At 34.7% G+C, this 17,973-nt stretch overlaps 1 protein-coding gene across 1 annotated transcript in view; it reads left to right on the top strand.

Moving 5' to 3' along the window:
• The window catches only part of LOC129799731 (mucin-2-like), a 54,320-nt gene that overhangs the window by 28,539 nt on the left and 7,808 nt on the right, over positions 1-17,973 (top strand). The window contains exon 2 of the mRNA XM_055843899.1: positions 12,006-14,563. Coding sequence (XP_055699874.1) covers positions 12,006-14,563 — 2,558 coding nt within the window. The remainder of the gene's footprint in view (positions 1-12,005; positions 14,564-17,973) is intronic.

The following is a 17,973-nucleotide window of genomic DNA, read 5'->3' as shown; positions in this document are numbered from 1 at the left end:
CATAATATCGAATTTGAGCTATACTACTCAATTTAGCACATTAAAAGATCTAAAATTTTCAAGCAAATTTAGGAAAAGAAAAAATTAAATAGGCTTTTATTTTACCTGGGGAACCGTCTTTGATGTCAGGGGAAGTAGGGCACCTTTTAATTGGGGCAGCTTTAAAATAGAGTTTTTTCTCCTATTTTAAATTGAAACTGGATATTATTCTAATTTTGCCCAGCAAAGCACTTGCGAAGCTAAAATATAGTGTCGGCCATAAGTTTCTTGACAAATCTATGTTCGAAAAACATCAGTTAATTTCTGAAGGAACATAGGTCCAAAATATTACAAAAATCAATCGCATATTGAGAAAAATTGTAATAATGGTTGGGTTATTATTTATAATTATGGTCGGGATTAAAGGATGAGGCACTTTTTACGGACAGAAAATCAACAATAAAAATGAAACTGGTAATGAAATTTATTGCGCCACTAGGGGAAAGTATTCTCCCTTCGAACGTTCATGCCTTCCAATAATGTGAATTTCTTTTACTTTTCCTAAAAGATTTCCACATGATTGTCACATAATTATCAATAATTAATAATAAGCTAACTAATATTTAATAGAAATGTTTAAGTCTCTTAGGAAAACTTAAAGAAAATTCACATTATTCGAAGTTATGAAAGTTCGAAGGGAGAGTATTTTCCCCTATCTATTATTAACTGGTTTATTGCGCCACTGAATCCCCAAATCCAATCTGGCTAAAAGGTTACATATTTTTTTTAAACATGTTTTAAGTAAAACTAAAACCTTTTATTCAGATTGGGCGTGCTTATCCATGAAATCCAACACTGAGAAAAAAAGAGGCTGCGATTAACTTTTTCTCGTCATTACTTTAACACTTTTTGGGTGTAAAAATATATCAACATTTTTTAATGTTAATTAATTTTACACCTTTTTAAGGATAAAATCAACATGAAAAAAGCGTAACTTTAACCCATAATACACCTAAAAAGGGTAATATTTACACCGTTTTCGGATCAATACTGCAGGGTAAAATTAACATTTCCGGAACGTTATTTTAACTTATTCGGATTTCTCTCAGTAAAGAAGTAATCCAACCATTCTTAGCGCTTTTCTTAATTTGCGATTGATTTTTGAAATGTTTTAGGCCTGCGTCCCTTCAGGAACCAACTGATTCTGAATTTTTTAAGCAGATAATCATAAGGTCACTATCCAGAGATGCCTAATGCGGTTATCAACTCTCTGAGTAAGTCTGCCAATAGCGTTTTCCCAATGTACTCGTGCCTCATTAGCATAAATTTGGACGATTTTGCACATTCTGTCATGATTTTGCATAAAAAGAAGAGCCTCAAAGCTCAATTTCAAAGCCTCCCCTTTTCAAATATCCCCCACTTTCCCCTAACATCAAATATTTAAGTATTCTACTGGGTAAAATTTAATAATTTATGTTTCCAGCTCACCTTTCAGATCAGAAAAATTTCCTTCGGGAACTGGATTAAACCTCCAGTCTGAATCTAATGTTATCACCAACCACCATCTTCAAATGGCTCAATCGTTTTCCTCAAACTTATACGTTAAAAATTTTCTAAAATGAAGATTTTTGTTTGTTTTATAGATCTATTTATACTGTTTATTTTTTTTGTAATTTGTTCCTCTACTTTTAAAGTGACTGGACATCTCTCCCATGTTCTAAAAATTGATGAAAAAATTATTCACAAAAAAGTGAAAAATTTCTTTCTCTGACGCAAATCTCTTGGAATTTCAGGAATTATTATTCAAATAATCTATAGAATTCTTTCATATAGTGATAAAGCTCTCAGACACGATGTAACACCATCTCTTTTTTGCCATTTCAATCCACCTACTCATGTCCACAAAGATGTCTCGTGCGTCTAACACTCATTTGGATTCTTTTTTTTCTCAATTTTGCTCAAGATTCCTCAAACAGGTTCCAATTAATACTAATAAATAATTCAGGATCATATTTTGTGCAAACAGCTTAACTTTCCATTTGAAAATTTTCTCCATGTGGTAATTTGTGTGATTTATAGAGACAAGAAAACACCTCTAGGATGTGAGTCAATTAATAAATGATATGGAAGAAATATTAACATTAGTATTTCAAGACACATATTCTGTAAAAAGAGCAAAAAAAAACTTTTCTCCTACATTGTTGTGGTTAGTTGAAGAGTTATATTTTAGGTCAATATTCACCATCAATGGATATGAATAATTAGTTTATTAAAATTCTCAATGAATTTTTATATTGCTTCCTGTATTAAAACCATTAAAACTATCTTACTGCTTCCTGAATATTTTTAAAATTATTTTTTCCTTTAGTAAAATTTCCCCAACTAATTGAAATTTCTATCTTAAATAATTTTATTGGGTTCATAATAATAAATTGGGAATTCTAATGGATATAAATCTAATAAAGAAATACGTAAAAATGATTAACTTATATCCGAATTGCAGCCTAACAAATATCGTATGTATGATATTAATAATTTTACCGTCTCATCCAGTTGAATAATAATTTGTTATAAAATCTCTTGAGGTAGTATCGTGATTTCCATCTTTATTCGACGCCAGAGAGTCTCTTGAGTGTGTTTATATCGTTCATATGGTACTTTTCGCCCACAGAGAAACTCCTATAGTGGTAAAATTGGTCCAACACCAACAAACGATATATGCCATCATCGAGTTTTCCATTTAAATTAGGAATTCCAATCATATTCTTAATATATTAATATTCAAATGACACAAATTATCGTGAATCTCAAATCACCAACTTAAGAAGTGCTGCTGCAGAAAAAAGGCCACTTCAATAGTAATCTTTTAAACAGGTTTCTGCATATTTTGATTTTTATATTGTTGCTTTCATCACCCAGTGTCATAAAAGCACTTTTTTTATTTTAATATACATATTTCAAATTAGCGTATTTTTTCTATTTATTCTTGTTTTGAAGAGTATTATTTCGAAATAATAAATATTATGCCCACAGCACAATAAGTTTTGTTTGGAAAACAAGTTTTTGACATTTCAATGAGAGTGAATGAAAATTAAATCTAGTCGTCTCGTTCATTCTCGTAGGCAATTCAACATATAAACAGAAAAATCAATATTTCGAATAAAAACATTTGAAAGTTTTAAAAATAAAAATTTTAATACCTCAAAAACAATTTTCAGTCTGAACCGTTTTGTCGTTCAGTAGACTCTCGCTAATCAGTTCTTTTTTTTTTAATCGGGATACTTTTTATTTGAGCGTCAGTTAAATTTTAGAAGAGTTAGTTGTCATTTTATAATTTTCAAGCCCGAATTTTTGTCTACTTCCGATGCATATGACATTTTAGTCCCAATCCCAAATGTCCGAATTTGAAAGAGTTTATTATAAATGACAAAATCTCCTTGATGTCTATAGGGGACACTGGGGCAAAATTAGTCACGCATGGTGTTAGATATTGGGATGTTATAGTTTGCCTTACAAGAAAACCATATTTTATCGAAGTAAATACCTCACTTCCTTTTTTTTAAAATATTTATAAACCTATTTTTTGTGAATTATACGTAATGAAAAATTTCATTTGATGACTAATTTTGCCCCAGTCTTCCATAATGCAATCTATTGTCCTATACCTGAGTCCAAATTCACGAGCGTAACCAGATAAATTTTTGACTGGATTACTGGGTAATATATTCTATATAGATAATTTTGTCTCACTGCTTAAAAAAAGGAAAAGTGTATCGGATTAATACAAAATGGTGTGTTGTATGAGATAATTGGTTTTGGGGGCCATGGCTAAATTTCCGATTAACCACGAAAAACAAACCAGTAATCAGTTGTGATTGTTTACGTTTGAGAATTTGACCTCTGATCTTACAATTGCATTTACTAAATTTACTTCAATTTACTAAAGGAATTTTATTATAATATTTAAAGATCAATTAGTGTAGTAAAGTTTTTCAACTGAAACTATTTTTCCGGACAAGTTGGTAAAATACTTATACGACAATGCGTAATGCAAATGACGATAAATTATTTTATCCATACAGCAACGTGCGTATTTCAATCTGTTTCACTTATATTCATCTCTTAATGAGACTAAATAAAAATCGTAATTTTCTCTCGACATCGACGAGTTATTATATAACATTCCCAATGTGGTTTGTAAGAATTTAAGAAAAAATGCGTTTCAATAGCAAGAAAAATAATAAAAATATCACGTGTCCGAATGTTGTTTTGATAGAAAGATTAATAAGAAACTGCACAAAATAGGAAGATGAGTCTTTTGTATAAGAAAAATTAAAAGAAGAAGTGTTATAAATTATGTTTTCGGGGCTCTATTTGGCAAAAGTGTTTTATTCTCATTTTTTTCTGAGATGTAATTTGTTTCTAATGAGATTTTAATTCGTGCCTCCGGATTCTGAGGCTGGGTCTCTCCTCAACACTGAAAATTCCCCTGCAAAACCCGCCTAATCATTAAAGACATGATTATTATCTTCTCGGTCGCAGTGTCTTTCAATTTGTATCTCTATAAGTGAGAAGATTATAGGTGAAGGTTTGTGAGTTTTCAGTAGAAATGAAATGTAAATATATTTCTTTTATTTGAATCCATTTTCATTATCACCATCGTATAAATAGTGTATGTGGGTATGGGGTTTTCTTTGAGAAATAGCCATCAAATTCATTGGGAAACTGACAAAGATGAGTTCAATTATGTAAAATAGTCCCATGCAGAAGTGTTTTGTGTGATTTATTGTTATTTAAAATTGCATTTTCCTCATATGAGTAATTATTTCTTCGAGCAACTGAAAAAGTGCTAAATAAATTATTGAGGTATGACTATGTAATTTTTAGCTATGATTCTTTTAATAATCACAGGTTCTTTGAATCTGTTTACTGACCTGTGTAAGATGTGTAGGGGAAATCGGTGGAAAAATAAATATGGGGTAATTGTATGCAATGATTTTTATGTTTGCTGGACTTTATGTCAACCACTTGTTCAGTGGACAAGAATAACTACCGTATCTATAGGTGAATGTAGGCATGGTTCGCACAGAGTGAACCTTCAAACGATGTGAATTATCACTTTGTTTGTAAGGATCTAACTTACAATTTCTCATCTTGTTTCATGAACTTAATAATTATCTATCTTATGGCTAAGAAATGAGGAACCAGCTCTTTGTAAACAAAGAGAAAATTTGTGTTGTTTAATGGTTCATTCTGTACGAACCATGCCAACATTCCCCTAAATTTTATATATGTTATATCCTCTGAAGTCTAATTAATGTGTAATTGAAATTATCGCAGTGTTTACTACTCCATGTTTTGACCAGCGCACAATAACTTTTGTTTGTAAATATGTTTTTGACATTTCCTATTAGAGTGAGCGAGATGACAAGATCTAGATCCTACTCACTCTAATTGAAATGTCAAAAACATGTTTACTAAACAAAAGTTATTGTGCGTTGGGCATTTTGTTTACTAGTGCCTCAGTTTTCCCTATGTATAGTGTATCTTGTAATAAAGCCATTCTCTAAGCAATTGGAAGTCAACTTAGAATATGTAGGGGGAAGTTGGGCACCTTTAAAATAGGGCTCTTTCTCCTATTTATAAATGAAATTGGTCCCTTTCGTAATACAATTTAGTTCTACAAACCAATTGTGAAGCTGAATTGTATGATGATAGGGATCAGTTCTACTTAAAAATTGGAGAAAAAAGCTCAATTTTAAAGCTTCTCTAATTCAAAGGTACCCCACTTCCCCCTAAAGTGAAATTGATCCGATGATATAATCACAGTTCTCATAAATTAAAAGATATTTCCACTAACTATTTAATTAAAATACTATTTTTTAAATAAAATATAGTTCGTAAACATACACTGGTAAAAATAAAAGGATCAAATTGATCCAAATTTGATCCTTTTGCAAAGGATGGATCAAATTTCGAACTATGAATGTACATTTCTCATAATAGAACACGTGAATTTGATCCATCCCTTGCAAAAAGATCAATTTGATCCTTTTATATTTACCAGTGTATGGTAATTGAGTTAAAAAAAAATTGTGTAAAAGTATCCCACTCTTTTCTATTTTCTCTTTTTTTCAAAGAACTTTTAAATTCATCACCGAGTGATACTTTAAAATGAGTGAAATGGAAATTTTACCACCAATCAGTAATCATTTTTCTAATAAATTTCGTGGCTTCTATTTTTTCCATATCTACTTACTAAAAGACTCCTGAAATATTTCACGCTGAAGTGTCTCCTGTGATATGCAGAGAATGACTTTGTGTCTCAAATTGTGCTTTCTTGCAGAAAGTTTCCTCCATTGTGTTATACGGGCTTCAGAAGTTTCAGGGTTTAGCCTAGTTTTCGAAAGTCTCCCAAAATTCTAATAAAGCAATTTTTGTGGTTTTTTAAAATATAATGATAACTAATCTTAACTTAAAATTTTGTCAAACTTCTTTTCTGAGAACACATCAAAGAAGTTAAGCCATATGGATAAAGTTTTATACGGGTTTCAGGCCTAAGGTTTAGCCAAATGACTTAACTGCTTTAATCTCTTATCTATCACGATTTTTTTGGAAACACTTAACTTAGGAATGGATTATTAAAGATGAATGACCTATTATAGGCTCTTAAAAAGCAATGAAATTGCTCGCTATTTAGGATTTTGAGACCTTCGGGAACTTGGCTAACCTTCTTCTAGTCTGAAGCCCGCTTTAAGTCTGAAGCCCGTATTAGGTGCATTCCTACCAGGTTGACGTTGAGAACGCATCCGTTCTCTTTGGGCAAAGGGTTCTATTTACTCAATATTATATGGCTTTCTTTCTCAAAGTATATGCTTAAGTGTTGATTTCCTTAAAATAATCGAATTGCATAGGACATTTTACTTTCATAATTTCAACGTTTTTTTTTAAGAAGATAATTTTTATTTAATGAGTCTTTCGAAAGGATATCTGCAGCGGTGTCAGCCAAAATCCCGAAAGCCAAAACCCCGAATGTTCAAAATCCTGATAGGAATGAAATTATATGGAGGAAAATGTTTAGAATAATTTCCCAAGACACAAAAGATTTCCCTTTGCCCCCAGCAAGCGCGGATACAATAGTGGGAGTAGCTGTGACACTTTTAAGAATTCGGGATTTTGGCTTTCAGGATTTTGCCCCATTATTCGGGATTTTGGCGTTCGGGATTTTGGCTGACACCGCACCAGATATCCTTTCGAATATATGGTATACACTCAGTCCCGGCATTAAGTCCTTCGGGATTATGCACCTGACGGAATTATGCACACACAATTATGCAAATTTGCCTACCATCGGGAGTCAATTTATGAAATCATTTTTGAAATACGCCTGAATGCATACTATTGTGCGACGCGGGAAATTTGAAAACATTTTGCTACTTTTTCAGAACAAAATTTTAATTTCTTTTTTTTAAGGTATTTTTTTTATTATTCTAACCATTTATTGAAGAACTCTGGCCATGTACTGTTTGTTAATGCATTTATATTGTTGAATTAGTTGAAACATTTGAATCTTTTTGTTTGAACTACTTTTACCGACTTTTACTCTGCGCGAAATTCGTTCAACGGTCAATTTATTCAAAAGAAAGCCCCTGTAGGTATGCAAATTTTCTCGATGCATAATGCCATTTCGCGCGTTTTTTTCGGTCCCGAAAATGTGCATAATGCCGGGATATTCGAAATATGAAAGAGATTTCTGAATCGACTCGCAAAGTTGTGAGTTCGAGTCGATATCTCATACCGTTTCAATTTTTTGATATGGATCAAAAGGCTGGAAAATCCTCAAGCCATTGAATATATTTCCACCGTGTCCACACATTTTATGTCTCATACATAATTTCACACTGAAGGCTAGTGCTTTAGTTTTGAAAATATGCTGGGCGTTTTTAAGATCACTGAGAAAAAAAGAGGATGCGATCAACTTTTTTTCCTCAGAACTTTAACACTTTTTATGTGTAAAAATATATCAACATTTTTTAATGTTAATTTTACACCTTTTTAAGGGTAAAATTAACATGAAAAAGGGTAACTTTAACCCATAATACACTTAAAAAGGGTAATATTTACACCGATTTTGGATCAATACAGCAGGGTAAAATTAACATTTCAGGAATGTTATTTTAACTTTTTCGGATTTCTCTCAGTGATAGAGCAGAAAGAATTACAAGAATTACAAGACTTTTCAAAAAAATCCAAATTTAACCAAATCCGTTGAAAATTATACCCTCCAGGGTGGTTGAACTTTGACCTTGAATGCCCTTCCGGTGATAGGTGTCAATGGATTAATGTTTAGCTGAACTACCTCCAAACCAAAACATACCCAAAAACGAACGAAATCGCCAAGGCCAATTTTGACATTAAGTCAAAAAACATGTTTTTTTTTGGAGGGATGGAAGGGGTGGAGGCTGGAGGCTGGAGGGTAATTTGGGTAAATTAGTTTGCTAGAAAATGTTGACTTGTGAGGATTACCGAAGACCGGAATATCTCTTACCACTTGGAAGCCAGGATAGTGAGAAGTCGAAAAAAATCTGGATTGTGGGCACTGCTCTCCCGTGGAGTTCAAGCAGTTAAAATAGATAAAGCTGCTTTATGGATTCTCTAACTTTTTTAATTCAATTGTTCTTTTATTTGCTTGAATGGAAAAAATATGAAAAAAAGACTTTAAAAAGTAGTTTTTCCCCAATGTCAAGGATATTATTACTCTCTAGGTCTAGTGCTTGCATCATTGTGTTATTTTTTTTGCAGTAAAAATTCAATTTACTCTTCATAAAAGATTGATCTATACATTATTATATTCCAATGCCCAGCCCATTTTCAAAACTAAAGCAACTACCTAACCTTCAATGTGAAGTATGGATGAGTGATAAAATGTGTGGAAACACATTCAATGGCTTGAGGAAATGAAAATTTCATGATAAGAAGGAATTTAATTGAGAATTATGTGAAAATGTTGTAGAATTATATTGATTGTTTTCCAAGAATAGGAAAATTTCTAGTGCCCTTTCGCGGAGAGAATTGTTTCTTGACCACTTCTCAAAACTTAAGAAAAAAGTTAAAAAGAAACTTAAAAATCGTAACAAAAAAAAAAGAGTTTAATTGGCTTTTTTTGCGAGGAAATGAAGCTGGACAATGGAGTAAAAAGTTTGTTGTATGACGAATTGGTTTGATGAGGGAAAATCCCAGAGGCATAAAGGGCGAAAATTCTCCTGACTAATTCCCGTTTCCCCACAGCGGAAATCACTCGCTTATATTGTGTCTAAAATGTCGCAGAAAGAGCAAGTGTCGTAAATTTCCACAACAATTTCCGCTTTAGCTCATATTTATCCAAATATTATGATTTTGCAGTCGTGTTAGCAGAAAATAATGCTCACTAATTCAACACACTACTTTCTGATCCTGCTTTGTGTGGTGTTTGTTCTTGGGGCTGCGGCCCAAAACAGTTCCTACTCAATTAGGTGAGATTCTTAATAATCTCACCTACTATAATCCTAACAAAATTTCATGTCGTCCGATCGAGCTCAAATTTGGCCAAAATGTGTTTCATCACTTCCTGATCACGAATATATGGGGGACTAAGTTACGTTCCCGTCCGTCCGTCCGTCCGTCCGGCCGCTCTTTGGAGCTTAATAGCTCCCTAATTAAAAGAGATATCGACTTGCGGTTTTCGGCAAAGGTTATATATCGTATGAAAATTGCAACTTGGTGCATTGACCCCCCATCCTCCACCCCTCCCCCCTCTTCCGCCATTTTGAATACCCCCTTTTTTTGTTTTCTCAATGGCTCCGCCCCTATGGCATCGATCGAGCTCAAATTTTAGTACGTTATAGCAGGGCCTTAGGGCTTTCGATCAATACCAAACTTAAGGTCCCCCGACCCCCCCCTGACCCGAGCTATAAGGGTCCAAAAATCAATTCTTAAAATGGCTATAACTCCGGTTCTAATTGCCAGAATTTAGAAAGTGAGGGCGTTTCGGAAAGCTCTCCTGAAATGCCACTTCCCCTTCTAACATCGTAAGTTCATAAAACCACCGCTAGGGGCGCTATTTTTAAAGATTTTGCAATTTTCTAAGTTAAATAAATCAAAAATTCCCTTGTGCATCGGGCTAAAATTTTAGTATGTTGTAGCCGCTGATTATACCTATCAAACAAAAAAATACCTAAGTCGATATATAACCCCTGACCCGACCTATAAGGGGTCAAATTTCGAATATTGACCGGCCTCTATCTCCGGTTCTACTTAACATTTTCAGCTAAATTTTGGGTTTTTAGTTTTTGTCTCGATGAGCACTTTCAGATGGAAGTTCAAAAATTCACCACTGGTGGCGCTGCGATAGCGTCAAAATTCATCAAAATTCAAACTCATTTTTCTCAAAAACGGCATTGTACAAGTTAATCAAATTTTAGAGTGTTGTAGTCCAGTCTAAGACTTTTCCAAAAGTAAATGTACTTAAGTACTGTAAGTGCGGTGTGGTTGTAATAGAACCGGAGATATGAGGGGTCAAAGTTCACGAAATTCAAAAAATCATATCTCCGGTTCTATTTGGCCGATTTTGATAAGTGAGGGCTTAAACGAAAGATCTCATCAAATGCTACAACTTTCTAGAACATTTGAACGTCATGAGACCAACACCAGGGGCGCCACAGTCGAAAAACCAATTTCGATATCACATAACCTCAATTATCTCGACTGTCGCTGAACCGATTTTGATAATTAATAATAATAATAATAATGCTGGCACAACATTCCATGAAGGAACTAGGCCTTCCTGCAAGTGGATTTCTAGACATGCATTATTATTTTTTCTTGTACGGGATGAGGTTGTCAGTCCCATGCCCGTGGAATCAAGTGCAGTGAACTGGATGCAATCCGAACACCTTTAACGCCAGAAAAATTCCTGGTGACTTAAAGGGGATTCGAACCCGGTACACTTGCATCATAGAGCGAGTGCTCTACTACTTGACCCATTGAATGCTTTTGTGAGGACATTTGTGTCTACATTTCGTCCATACATCATTTTCCGCTCAGACTACGCTATCTCTCCGATTTTGCCGTTTAAGTGTGAAAAAATTGACTTTTCCCATAATAATGCTTTGAAACCACCTCAGGTGCCAATTTGACTGCTTCTACTCAACCAAGACACTTAAAATAGGGTTTTAAATGGAAAGTCTTACAAAATACAACAATTCTTTGATATAGTTGAAGTTCATCAAATGAACACTTGGGGCGCTCTGGTCGAAAAAACGAGTTCAGAAACAAACAACCTCGATTATCTCGTCTTCTGATTAATCTATGAGATCTAGTTCTACGGCAAAATTATAGAGAACATTATGGTCTACATTTCACCCATATATCACTTTTCTGTTAGTCTATGCAAGACCTTGATATTTTGGTTTAAGTACAAAATTTGTATAATTTCACGAATTTGATTTAATATAACTGAATGGCGTCCCCCAACTTCAGCTCTAAATCGAATTTGCGTGCATTTCGAGTTAGCTCACATTAAGAATCTCACCTACATAAGCCGGTTAGGATTATCTGTCCCTTTTTTTGTAGCTCTTCTGTATTGAATTGACCATTAATCTCGTTCTCGTGATCAGAATTAAATCCCATTTTTTTTGTAAATTAGAAAAACATAAAAAGTAAACAATGTTTAAAACAAGATAAACTTTTTGTTAGTAAATACAAATAAAATTTAACCAGCTGATGGTAATATTTTTTTCACGTGCTGTAATAAAGCTTGATAGTTTTTGCAATATACACATTTTGCGATACCCTCTCTCTCTCTGAGTCAGCTCACGAGGATAGAGAAAAACTTACCCAGGTTATAAAGCATATCGTAGAAAATTGCCACAAAATTCATATTTTGAGGAAATGCAAGAAATTAGTAAATTAAAGCAATTTCGCTCTATTTTCCTAAGTTGAAACATTGTTTTTTTTTTTTGACTCCATTTGATTTTCTGTTGTTGCAGAGGAAATCCGACCGGCACTGTTCGGTTCACCACCACCACCTGTTGCCTCTGAGGCCAATTTCAGTGACATCAGTTTGGAACCAAGTGCTGAACAGCAGGGATCCTTTTTGGGGGCTTCATCAGAGCCTCAATTGTACAATCCACTGCAGGGAATTGATCCTTACGGCGGCGGCGGAAGTAGTACTGGGGAAAAGTCTTTATCTGTAAATCAACAAGGGGGTGATTCTCTATTCAGTCCACTTGTTCAGGCAACACAACTGAAGGAATCTCTGCAGCATATTCCCTCAGTGGCATCTACGGTATTTTCAACTTTTTCCAGCATCCTCAAAGGTAGCACGGGGGAACAAAGTGAGCCATTGAGTGGCCAGGAAAATACCATAAATCCCCCTCAAGGTGTCTACAGAAGTCCTTTGGATGCAATTTATGAACAACAGGTGCTGAATCAAACATCACAGAATCCCGTGGAACAACCACAGGCATCTCCATTGCTCTTTTCTCCGGAAGATCCGGCTATTTCAGCTTTTTCAGCCGGTCATACGCCTCCGCCTCCAACTGTAACATCCACCAATACTTTCCGTCTTGGTGGTAACAAGAAGAAGACTTACGCACCTGTTCCCGGACTGTCTAGTGGGAATATTGCTCAGGAAGCATCAGCATTTCCTCCACAGACGCATAATTTACCACCAATTCCAGTTCCTGAGCATAAGCCTGTAACTCCACCACCTGTGAATTTTTATTCACAATCTCAGCAGGCTACTGCTCCACAGGTAGCTCCGATCATTCCGACTGTTCCGGAACAGCAGGCACAAGTACCTCAGGGGAATCAAAATAAATTCTCTCTGTCATCATTTTTCTCAGCTCCGATCCTTGATCGTTTTCAAGGCAAGAGCAGTGTGCAGGAAGTGCCAGTTGCAGCTGAAATATCTTCTGTAGATTCTGTTGGAAGTATTCCAGGTCAGGAAAAATTAATTCAGCCAGCAGTGCAAGCACCAGTTTTTATTAATCCTCAGCTGTTCAATACAAATCCACTTGGTGGTTCTTTGAGAGGACAGGATATCTCTCCGAAATCTTCTTCTGCTATTCCTGAGCCTCCAGTGAGTCAAGGTCCATTCTTTAGTCCTCAAGGGAATCAGCCAGGACCTCCTCCAACGAGTCAAGTTCCATTTTCCCCTGCTCCTCAAGTTCTGCCTGAGCCTCCTTTGGCAAGCCAAGGTCCATTCTTTAGTCCCCAAGGGAATCAGTCAGGAGTATCTCCAGCGAGCCAAGTTCCATTTTCCTCTGCTCCTCAAGTTCCGCCTGAGCCTCCTTTGGCAAACCAAGGTCAATTCTTTACTCCTCAAGGGAATCAACCAGGACCTCCTTCAGCGAGCCAAGTTCCATTTTCCTCTGCTCCTCAAGTGATTCAACCAGAGGCATCTCCAGTGAATCAGTCTAAACCACCTTCTGCAAGCCCAGTTGCATTCTTTACTCCTCAAGTGACTCAGCCTGAACCGTCTCCAAAAAGTCAATTTGCACCTCCTCCAACAACTTCTGTTCTCCAAGGGAATCATCCTGGACCTATTACAGGAAGTTCTGCTCCTCAAGTGACTCAAGCACAGATATTTCCTCCTGAATCTGTTTCTGGGAGCCAAAGCGGATTTTTTGCTCCTCCATCAACTTTTCCCCCTTCAACGCCTACTGTTCCCCTGTATAATCCATCAGTACAGCCTCAAGCTCAACCAGGCTTTCCATCTGTCCAGACATCAGTAAAGTCAGAAACACCATCAGCGCCACCACCAACAAACACTGCCAATCCTTTCAGTGGATATCGTTTGGCCAAGAAAAAAACTCCGACATACAAGAATTCACTGATTCCAGAGACAAAGACAACTTTCTTCGTGCCTGAATCCAATCAAACTCCCTCAGTGCCAGTAAATTTTTTCACACCATCTCAAGCACCAAGTGCATTTGTCCAAGCAACATCTCAAGCCCCCGCAACTCCGCAGGCAGAGCTAAAGATTGAGACAAAAGTCTCATCACCGACAATTTTCAAGTCCACTTCAGAACCTGTACCTTCAGTTCAACCGGATCAGGCATTTTTCCTGCCCAAAAGTCCAATTGATGAGAAAGTTCCCTATACACCAGAAAAATCGCACATTGATCAATTGTGCACGGAATTGGAGGCAACGACACTACCCAAAGTTACACAGACAATAAATTTTTTCGGTGATCAATCAGCTAATTGGTTTGACACCAATCAAAACGCCCAATTGCCAACAGATCACACCACAGAGGACGTGAATAAGAATCAAACTGATATTCATGCCAGTTTCTTCGATTGTCCGCCAGAATTGAAGCCAGACGAAGTGCAGCCCAATTTCTTTAGTTTCCCAAAACCCTCGGCAGACGACGTGAGTATCAACAATAATTCTCTGATTGTGGAGAAATCTTCAGTGGACGATAGCAAAGTGTCTCTGGCATCTTTTCCATCCAACGAACGTGAGCAGCAATCGCAAATTTTAGGAGGTACTCTGCCGAACGGAGACCAAATTAAGGAAGCTGCTACAGAAAGCAAACAGGTACTATTATTTTTTTCTAGAAAATTTTAAAAGATGCACGGATTTTCTATTAAAAAAAATCTATTTTATTTATTGACCGAACAACTTGAACTTGGCGTTGATTTAATGGGCTTTGGAAAACGTAATTATATAGAAATTTTAGTGCTCTTCCTGCAAATTACAGAGAGATCATAAAAGAAAATTCTCAGCTAACCACAAGGCTTAATGTAAAAATGGAAAATCCATCAGAGAGAGAATAATAATTTCTTACTCAATAACATGGGGCAATGTAACAATTGACTTTGATACTTTTCGTTGCATTGTAATCAATTGCACTGCAATATGAAATATTTTGAAAATAATTGGAAATGAGAAAAAAGATATTATTAAGTCAATAAATTTATTAATTGTTTTTTTTGCAATAACATGAAATATAATGCTATTAATAATTTAATAATTTAATGCTAATTATTTATTCTATTAATGCAATAATTTTATTATATTTTCCAGAAATTTATTTCCCAGAAAATTTGCTGGAAAATATTTCTTTGTTTTTATATATTAAATTTTAATTGTGATATTATGAAATAAATTTTCAGAATTACTTAAGGTAATTGTACCAAATTTCGACCAGCTTGCAATTTCGCCCATTTTTTGTTCTTAAAATTTTCATACATTATTAGTTTTTTTCATACTCTGTCTAATGCTAAACGAAAAATATCCCTTTGACGAACGAGATGATGTGAAAAACACTTTTGAAAAGCCCTGAAAGGGCAAGAAAGTATCTATTAGACCAAGCTATGTCTATATTTTTAGAAAAACCAAAGAAGATGGCCTATCCAAGTTCAGGTTCCAAGTAGCACTGCTCAAGAAGAAGTAACAAAAAAAATCTATTTGTATTAAAAATATTATATTTCAAACATAAGAATTTGGCGGTTACATGAAAATATGTCGAAATTTGGTACAGTTACCCTATAGCCTTATTTTCAAAAGTCCACTACAAGTAATATCGGTAGAAAAAAGACTTTATGGAAATTGACTATAATTTTATTTCTATTTTTTTATATTCCCAGTGAAACTAAAAAATATATAGGGTAAAGGCTCATAATTTTGTCCAGTCTGCTTATAAGCATCGATGTTCCAAGTTTGAAGTGCGATATTTTCAATACTAATTGACTTTTTTGTTACTCTCTTTTCAGAAGGATTGTTTAGAAACTTGGCAAGCTATTTATCATCTCATTTTTACTAAAATTAGTTTTAATACGTTTAAAAATGAATTGGTTTGTAGAGGTGAATTTGACTCGAATTTTGGACAACTTGTTTATTAATTTGGCCAACTTGGCTGTAAATTTGGACAGCTAATCCGCCTCAACAGGATGCCCATTGTTTTTCATTTCATGAACCAATCTTACCACGTCCTCTTCCTGTTCATGTAAGGGAAACGTAGAATGTCACAAGAAGCCCGGAAACTTTCTATATCATTCATTAAAGTGAGTTGACTTCGGTACTCCAAGTACGTGCGGACTCGCTCATTTCCTGGCCTTTCCGGGAGCCTTTCAAGGGCTTTCTCACTACATCTCTTTCATAGAGATGATTCTCCTTTGTTTCTCCAGGAATTTGTCCAACCTAGTCATCACAAAAGCTAAAACTTCACGAAATTTCATGAGAAAAACACCTGTCCAAAATAAGAACCATCACCTCACTGATGAATGTCTTAAAAAAATTCCCATTTTTCACACGAAAAATATAATTCACAAGGCAAATCTCACTTCAGGTCAAATGTACAAATCACCACTAACGTGAATCAACACAATTTTCAATGAATATTCAATAATATCACTCAAAAAAAGCGAAGAAACATTGTTAGTACTTCACAACAGCTAAATAAGACTGAAGTAAGCCACGAAGTTCTGTCATATTTCTTGTAAGCAATTGCTCACACTGAATTCTCAACAAAGCAATTTCAACTCAAATCATATTCAAAATTTAACGTATTTAGTGTTAAAATCTTCCAAAAAGAAGAAATATTTAGATAGAATTCATTATTCATCAAATATTGGAATAAAAATCCATCACTTTAATCAATTTATTTTTAGTGTCCAATTTTATCTTCAAAGTGTCCAAAATAAGAAACTGGCCAAAATTATGAGCCTTTCACCTAATACATTTCAGTATCCAAAATGCTTTAAAGAGATTTTGTCATTGGAAAGATAAGCCACGCCACATACAATTTTTCTAGTTTACATCCCTTCTTAGGAATTTAAACTTAGAGTTTAATAGACATTTATTTATTTTCCACACACATTTTGACTCACTTTATTGCAAGCTTCCGTAAATTAAAAAAAATACCTAAATGATATATTTTTGATAGGAAATTTGTTCCTCTACACCTTTGTAAAACACCGTTTTCTCTATCTGATCAAGAAAAGCGTCTTTCAAGCTATTTTATAAAAAAAGACTCAAAGAGATTGCAAATCATTTGACCAATGCAAACAACAAGCGGCGACACATGACATTGATGTTTCTTTTTGTCGGAAGACATCAGAAATTGCTTCGATTTTTCTTACCTTTTGCTACATAGTTTTTGTTACTTTTTACCCCAAGTTGTCGTTTTTAATAAAAACATTTCTGGAGCAAAGAATCTTTGTAAAATTGTAAAATAGGTAGGGTAAATTAAGCTAATTCAAAACCTGCTCCAAATGGAAATTTGTCGCTATTCCAAATGGAAACGTCATTTTTTCCATGATAAATACAGTACTAAATTATTATTTATATAATTTTCTCAAATCTATATCAAAATTCAAACTCGTTTTTCTCAAAAACGCCATTGTGCAAGTTAATCAAATTTTAGAGTGTTGTAGTCTAAGGTATAAGGTTTCCAAAAAGTGTCGTGGGTTCTCTGTGGTTAAAATAGAACCGGAGATATGAGGGGTCAAAATTCACGAAATTCAAAAAATCATATCTCCGGTTCTATTTGACCTATTTTGATTAGTGATGGTTCAAATGAAAGATCTTTCAAAATGCTTCAACTTTCTTGGACATTTTAACTTTCTAGGAGCATCACCAGGGGCGCCACAGTCGAAAAACCAATTTCAATATCAAATAACATAAATTATCTCGACTATCGCTAAACCGATTTTAATTATTACTTCGACATAATTGTAGAGGACATTTGTGTCTACATTTCGTCCATACATTATTTTCGGCTCAGACTACGCTATCTCTCCGATTTCGCCGTTTAAGCGTGAAAAAATTGATTTTTCCCATAAAACCGCTTTGAAACCACTCAGATGCCAATTTGACTGCTTCTACTCGACCAAGACACTTAAAATAGGGTTTTAAATGGAAAGTCTCACAAAATACAACAATTCTTTGATATAGTTGAAGTTCATCAAATGAACACTTGTGGCGCTCTGGACGAAGAAAGAGTT

Source organism: Phlebotomus papatasi, chromosome 1, assembly GCF_024763615.1.
Source record: "Phlebotomus papatasi isolate M1 chromosome 1, Ppap_2.1, whole genome shotgun sequence".
Classification (NCBI taxonomy): domain Eukaryota; kingdom Metazoa; phylum Arthropoda; class Insecta; order Diptera; family Psychodidae; genus Phlebotomus; species Phlebotomus papatasi.
Note: the sequence above shows the minus strand (reverse complement) of the source record. Positions and strands in the feature narration are given on the sequence as shown.